The sequence below is a fragment of the Sinocyclocheilus anshuiensis genome, unplaced genomic scaffold, assembly GCF_001515605.1.
Source record: "Sinocyclocheilus anshuiensis isolate Anshui unplaced genomic scaffold, SAMN03320099.WGS_v1.1 scaffold708, whole genome shotgun sequence".
NCBI lineage: Eukaryota > Metazoa > Chordata > Actinopteri > Cypriniformes > Cyprinidae > Sinocyclocheilus > Sinocyclocheilus anshuiensis.
This window is the reverse complement of record NW_015555881.1, coordinates 1,730,451-1,738,103: the sequence shown is the minus strand read 5'-3', so window position 1 is coordinate 1,738,103 and position 7,653 is coordinate 1,730,451. Positions and strand designations below refer to the sequence as shown.

The following is a 7,653-nucleotide window of genomic DNA, read 5'->3' as shown; positions in this document are numbered from 1 at the left end:
TTTTTGTGTTTTGCTTTGGTACCGAAATTGGTACCGAGAACCGTGGATTTTCACTGGTATTGGTACTGAATACTGAAATTTTGGTACCGTGACAACACTAGTTACTAAGTTAAATATTACTAGATTGTGAGTTGCACAAAATAAAAAATAAAACAGGCTGTCAGGGATCTAATTCCCTCAGCTGACCGGAGCCACAAACACACAGTCATATCACTGATCAAAACAGGGCGGCCTACATCCATCCATCCATCCATCCATCCCACACACACACACTCTCTCTCTCTCTCTCTCACACACACACACATCATTCAGCCCTGTGTAAACGTGCAGACAGACTGTAAAGTGATCATATTCATTCCACACACTGCCAGCTTCAATAACAGCAGATAATTCACTAGTTAACACACTCTAAAATAAAACTAAGCCCAAAACATGCCAAATGAAACCCAGGTTAGAAACCAAACCCAAAGCCTCTTCGTCTTAATAATCATAATAAAGCCATTACAGAGAATATGCTAATGTGGTCAAATGTAATTTATAGTGAATTACAGATTTGTTTTGGACTGACTAAACATAAAACTACCACCTAAACTGATCCAGAAACCCAATAATAGTAATAATAATAGCTAGCAAACAAACCAAAGACCCAATAATGACATATTTACACACAGCAGACCGATTGAAAACGGTTCTGTCATTTTCACTAAAGATATTAGGATTAAATTACTTTATTTTATATGGACGTGTTCGAAATGACTAGAAAATGTATTGACTTTCTCTGTAAAAAAAGCGGTACGCCGAGTCATTGTAAGAAAAACAGCCCTGAAATGACATTACCTGAAACGGGTTGCTGAAGTCCGGGTCCGCGAAGGGGTTGCTATCAAAATCTGACATTTTGCCGGTTTAATTGGGCTTTATTGTTAAGACTATATTATCGGTATTCGGTAAGAAACGCACCAGCAGCTCGAGACCGATCCGCAAAATGGCAGAACCGGAGATGACGTCACGCGTCAGCTGCACGTCGCACACTAAAAAGTGTTCCAAACTCTTCAAGGTCTGTCTCTTTTCTATTGTGATCATTGATGTATACCCTCCTTATTATTTATTTATTTTTTTCCCCCTTTTCTTTTTTTTTTCTTCCAGAAAACGTGAACACCATGTTTGTAACCTTTTGTTATACTCTTGAATGTTAATTGTTCAGCATATACAATTAATAAAATAATAATAATAATAAATAAATAAATAAAAAGTGTTCCTGTTTACTTATATTTCATACACATGTCATTTGTTTCCTTTTATTGTTGTTGTTGTTGTTGTTATTATTATTATTTATTGATTAATTAATTGTTACTTGCATTGGTTTATATGCCTATATCTCCGACTGTCTTTTTTCACTCCCTCGGATGGTTAAAAGTGCAGAACAGAATATGTGGACATTGCAGGCACCCTAGAGTACATAGGTAGTAATTACAACGCAAGCAAATAATTTATCCATCCATTTTTGATTATTTCCCGAGAATAAGTACTTGATTTAACACGTTATAATCGAGTTATCATGAATATCATACTCATCAAGAACAGCTTTTAACGTATGCATTAAAACACAGCAGTCATGGTTAGTTCTTTGGTTTTTGTTTGGTTTACATAATGCAAAAAATTACTTTTTCTTGATATTCATCCCAGCCATGGTCTTACACTATAAAATAATATATTTCCGGTTTTTAATTTTATTTATGTATTTATTTTTCATTCTGCGCAGATTTTGCTCATCTCAAAGCAGTCTTCAAACTTCAAAACGAGATTCAAAATTCAGAAAGATCATGTGACTAGGAAGTGGAGGATGAGTTGAGGCTGAGTTGAGCTTTTCTGTATCGATGTGAAACGACAAGCGAGATGCTCCCTCCTGTACCCGTCGTTATTGGAGTTTTTGCAGGAGTTGCTGCTCTGGTAAACTGGTCTTTCAATTGGAATAAGGAAGTCTGTGATAAGAAGTGGATCAACTTCAATGAAGAAGGTAAAAGAGAGTGGATTTGATCAGAATACATTTTGATTAAATCGTGTGATATACAGAACGAAACCTGCAACATTAATAAATAAAATCAAATGAAAACGTATGAGGAAATGTAAATGATACAATGACTTATAAAATTAAGTTTTTTTTTTTTTAGTATTTATTAAATTATTTAGGCGTATGCAGTTATTTATTTAATTATCACTTAGTCAAACCTCAAACCCGGAAAACGGGGGCAAGTTCAAGCTCAAATTGGTGTGCAACGTTTTGCTACGGTTTCCGGGTTGAACGACATGTTTCCTGGAAACGGTGTGTAACAGGGTTTGAGATGCGTTTTCTTTTGTTTGGTGGGTGTGTCAAAAATGTCAGCCCATCCAGCAGCAACGTGTATATAAACCACACGTTATTATATATATAAAAAACTAAATACTTAATTAAATGTAATAGTACATAAATGTATTTCCCCACTTGATTATGTTGTTAATATATTTATGTATGAATATTTTGCACATGTGCAGTATACATTTATATTACTGTAGTTTTATTTGTTGTGTCTATATTACTAGGCAATGCTAAGGTGTGGCACAATGGTAAAAGACCAAAAAGGCTGTTAACTAAAAGATTGTGGGCTCAAACTCTGCTCTGGGCAATCTCAACAATTGGATATTGCTGGAATGTTGCATGTTTTGTAAATCAGTACAGCGTGCCAACATGCTATAAATCTGTCCTCTCATCTATAGGACTGAAGAAAGACATTCAAACAAAGCTTTTCGGGCAGCATGTCGCTGCTCAGGTCATCCTGAAAGCCGTCACGGGCTTCATAAAGAGTAAAAACCCAAAGAAACCGCTGGTTCTGTCCCTCCACGGCTCTACCGGGACCGGGAAGAACTTCGTGAGCCAGCTTATAGCAGAAAATATTTACAAGAACAAGATGAGGAGCAACTTCGTTCACCTGTTTACAGCGACAGCACACTTTCCTCACAAGGCTCACATTGACACGTACAAGGTAATTAGTGATACAGTATACAGTGAAAATGCACAATATGCAAATATGTGGAAATGACATGTATTTTGTTGCACCAAAATGAATACAATTACATTTTAATATATAAATGTTTTTGTGTCCCTTCACTGTCACTGTAAGGTCTTATATAGACAGGTGTGTGGCTTTCCTAATCAAGTCCAATCAGTATAATCAAACACAGCTGGACTCAAATGAAGGTGTAGAACCATCTCAAGGATGATCAGAAGAAATGGACAGCACCTGAGTTAAATATATGAGTGTCACAGCAAAGGGTCTGAATACTTAGGACCATGTGATATTTCAGTTTTTCTTTTTTAATAAATCTGCAAAAATGTCAACAATTGTGTGTTTTTCTGTCAATATGGGGTGCTGTGTGTACATTAATGAGGAAAAAAAATTAACTTAAATGATTTTAGCAAATGGCTGCAATATAACAAAGAGTGAAAAATTTAAGGGGGTCTGAATACTTTCCGTACCCACTGTATATATATACACACACGCAACACATATTTTTGTTCAGATCCAGTTACCAGAGTGGATACGAGGGAATGTTTCCATCTGCCCGCGTTCCCTGTTCATCTTTGATGAAATGGATAAAATGCATCCGGAGCTGATCGACAGTATTAAACCTTACCTGGACTTCTACGACAACCTGAACGGAGTGTCGTACAGACAGGCCATCTTCATCTTCCTCAGGTCAGTGGCATCGGCACAGAAAACTGTTGACCCATACACTTCAACCAAACAGCCTCTGTAAGCCAGTTGTTGTGTTTTTTTTATAGCAATGCTGGGAGTACGATGATCAACGAGGTGGTTATGAAATTCTGGAGGGATGGTAGAGAACGAGAGAAGATCCAGCTGAAGGATCTAGAGACGGAACTTTCACAGTCTGTCTTTAACTACAAAACCAGTACGTCAAGCGTCTCTTGCTCTCACCTGCTAGTAAGAGTGTGCACCCTCGGGTAGAATAAACAAGTACTGGTGCCCCCCATGGACATTCGGGTTGTGTCATACAACTGTCGTGGTCTGCGTGTGGGCCAGAGTATTGGGGATAAAGCCTTTTGGAGAACTGTGACATTTTATGCTTGCAAGAGACATTTTTAGCAATGCAAGACTTGGATAAAATGAATTCTTTTAATGATAACTTTCATGGTGCTGGTGAATCCACAACAGATCTTGGTATGGATTTTATTAAATGTAGGATATCTGGGGGTGTAGCCATACTGTGGAAAAGAAACTTAGACTCACTGGTTAATAACTGCTCCGGGTGTGTGTTCACGGTGTGTGTGTGTTCACTGCTGTGTGTGTGCACTTTGGATGGGTAAATGCAGAGCACTAATTCCGAGTATGGGTCACCATACTTGGCCACGTCACGTCACTTTCACTTTCACTTAAGGTGGTTAGACTGGATGTTAATTGGTGTATTGCAATACAGATTACTTATCAAGATAAGAAATGTATTATTCTAAATGTGTATACACCTTATGAATGCCATCATAATGAATATGAGTACTTAAATAGACTGGCTTTTAAATTTTGCCAAGATAATAATCTCATTTTGTCAAGTGAAGTGTGTTTGCTTGTAGATAGCTATACCTATGTTAGTGAGGCTTGGAACACAACATCATGCTTGGACCATTGTATTAGTACAGCAGATGCACATTCCTCACTGAGGGTTATGAGTATCTCATATGATACAGTAACAACTGATCACATTCCTGTCTCTATGGTGATAAATGTTGAGTATTTCGTAGCGATGTCTAACAATGAGAACAATACTAATGTTGCAAAAATGGATTGGTCAGCACTTACAAAGGAGGATCTTTTAGCCTATTATAAGTGCAGATAAATGTCTGAGTAATATTCATTTACCTAAGGATGCAATAATGTGTAGCGATATTAACTGTAAAGATGTAAATCATCAGAGGGATATCTGATCAATGTATAATGATATAGTTAATGCCTGCACGTTGTAGTAAGCCATTTTTTAAATCAAAGGGTATAATGAATAAGACTAGGCCTGGCTGGAGTAAATATGTAGCTGAATATCATGCTGAAGCCTGGGAAGCTTTTAAATTATGGGTTATGGCTGGTAGACCCGGGCAAGGGCCTGAGCTTGAGTATAAGAAGTCTACAAATGCAAGATATAAGTATGCTATTCATTTTATCTGTAAAAATGAGCAGAGGGCTGATTCTATGGCTATGAAGCTGTTAAATCATAATATTACTGATTTTTAGAAAGAAGTTAGAACTTTTAATAGTTGCTTGCAGAGTATCTCTTCCTTGTACTTTAGATGGCGTTTCTGGGGCAGATAATATTGCGGAGTTATGGAGACAACATTATTGTAGTCTTTTTAATTGCATCCAAAATAAATTGTATAATGTGGACGATATTCAAGTTAATGATCCAATAGTGATTATGTCCTAATAATCCTGATAAGAGTGTGGTTATGATTTGCGGAACTAAGGAGGAATAAAAGTATACAATTTCCAGTTTTTATGTGGTCTAATAAGAGTCTCACTGTGTGTGCGAAAGTAAAATACCTTGGACATTTTATCACTGAGCACATGACAGATGATGAGGATATTGATAGGCAACGCTGTATGATGTATATGCAGGCGAATATACTTGTACGTAAGTTTAGTTTCTGTTCAGATGAGGTGGCGTCATTGTTTAAAACGTACTGTACAATACTTTATACTGCTCATTTGTGGTTCAACTATAGAACATTTAGTTTACAGAAGCTCCAAGTAGCTTGTAATGATACAATGAGAATTTTACTAAGGAGACCTAGATGGCATATTGCAAGTGAAATGTTTGTGAGTGCAAGAGTAATCACTTTTAGAGCTCTGTTACGAAATCTTATGTATAGATTTATCTGCCGGCTTAATGCTTCTAACAATGAGATTATTGTGGGTCTATCAAATATAAGGGTGAGCACTACACGGTATCAGTCAAAGCTGTGGAGACATTGGTATTGCTGTAGGCTATTTTGTACAATTTTATTGTGTTTGATAGATGTTATGGGTTGTATATGTTGTCCTGTTGTCTTTTAAATTTGGGCCTTGAGTCTGTAATAAAGTTTGATTCCGATTCTAGTAGAGCAGAGAGATTCACAACAGTTGGATTGTTAATTAATACAACAATAAGCCATACAACACTAAGTTGTAGTGATTTTACAGTTAAAAGTTGTAATTGGGTTCAATGTGCACCTTAAGCATGTTATAAAATCACTAAACATTTAAAAGTGTAAAATTAGTAATTAAATTAGTAAAATGTACAATTAGTAATTAAACACCAACAGTAGCAATGTGATAAAACATATTTATTATAAATTAATAAGAATCACATTAAATATTTTTTCATTGTTATTCATTAAACGGTCTCTTTTTTTTTGGCAGGCAGCATAACAGAGGTCATTATACGAATAAATGATTAGTGCATTCGAATGACTGTAGTTTTAGGGGCCGTTCAGGCATGGAAAATTCTGCCGCTTTCTACTTCTTTCCAAAACGTGGCATCTGCTGTTGCTAAGCAACCGTGACCTGCGCTCTCCATGACAACGCGGAAGTTTCAGCAAAGGAAAAATGGATTTCCAGCACAGAAAATCGCTTGCAGTAGCTCTGCTACTAAATTTACACTAAATTTATTTAAAAATGGCTATCCCTGTACAGCTATGATCAGCTTGGCTGAGCTTTTAAAGGGTTAGTTCACCCAAAAATGAAAATTCTGTCATTAATTACTCACCCTCATGTCATTTCAAACCTGTAAGACCTTCATTCATCTTCGGAACACAAATTAAGATATTTTTGATGTAAAATAATCCATGTGACATCAGGGGTTCAACAGTAATTTTACGAAGCTACGAGAATACTTTGTGCGCAAAAGAAAAAAAAACTGCTTTATTCAACAATTCATCTCCTCTGCGTCACCCTGTAGCGCCATTTTGGAGAGTATCCGCTGGACGTAAACAGCGTATGCTGTTCTGTGTCAGCTGTGTCACGCCGGATACGCTGTTTCCGTTCAGATCAAATCACAACAACGTAGGAAACAGATCCGGCGTGACGCATTTGACACAGAACAGCAGTGTTGCCAAGTCCGTGGTTTTCCCATGGAATTGGGCTACTTTAACACTGTTGCCACGGGTTGTTTTTCATGTCCGTGGGTTGAAGCAACTCCAATAACATGATATATATCCCCTGGAATCCGAATTTTAGCAGGGGAACCCCGCCAAAAAAACTTGTATTTTTACCCCCGGACACGATTTTTAACTGGGGACCCCCTCGAAACGCAATTGGGCTAGTTTTGGGCTAGTTTTGAGTAGCGATTGGGCGGGTTTTCTTTTGAAAACCTGGCAACCCTGCAGAACAGCATACGTTGTTTACGTCCAGCTGATACTCTCCAAAATGGCACTACAGGGTGATGCGGTGGAGACGAATTGTTGAATAAAGTCTTTTTTTTTTTTCTTTTGCGCACAAAAAGTATTCTCATAGCTTCGTAAAATTACGGTTGAACCACTGATGTCACATGGATTATTTTAACGATGTTCTTGCTACGTTTCTGAGCCTTGATCGTGTTAGGATCCTTGTTGTCTATGAGAGGGTCAGAGAGCTCTCG

At 37.3% G+C, this 7,653-nt stretch overlaps 2 protein-coding genes across 2 annotated transcripts in view; one reads left to right on the top strand and one right to left on the bottom strand.

Annotated features, from left to right (window-relative positions):
* LOC107675705 (secretory carrier-associated membrane protein 1-like) overlaps positions 1-1,008 on the bottom strand; it is a 27,958-nt gene extending 26,950 nt beyond the window's left edge. Inside the window, exon 1 of the mRNA XM_016470118.1 lies at positions 838-1,008. Within this exon, the coding sequence (XP_016325604.1) occupies positions 838-894 (57 nt within the window). The 5' untranslated portion in view covers positions 895-1,008. The remainder of the gene's footprint in view (positions 1-837) is intronic.
* Positions 1,009-1,893: 885 nt separating this feature from the next.
* LOC107675783 (torsin-1A-like) overlaps positions 1,894-7,653 on the top strand; it is a 10,662-nt gene continuing 4,902 nt past the window's right edge. Inside the window, exons 1-4 of the mRNA XM_016470241.1 lie at positions 1,894-2,014; positions 2,752-3,017; positions 3,556-3,731; positions 3,818-3,945. Coding sequence (XP_016325727.1) covers positions 1,894-2,014; positions 2,752-3,017; positions 3,556-3,731; positions 3,818-3,945 — 691 coding nt within the window. The remainder of the gene's footprint in view (positions 2,015-2,751; positions 3,018-3,555; positions 3,732-3,817; positions 3,946-7,653) is intronic.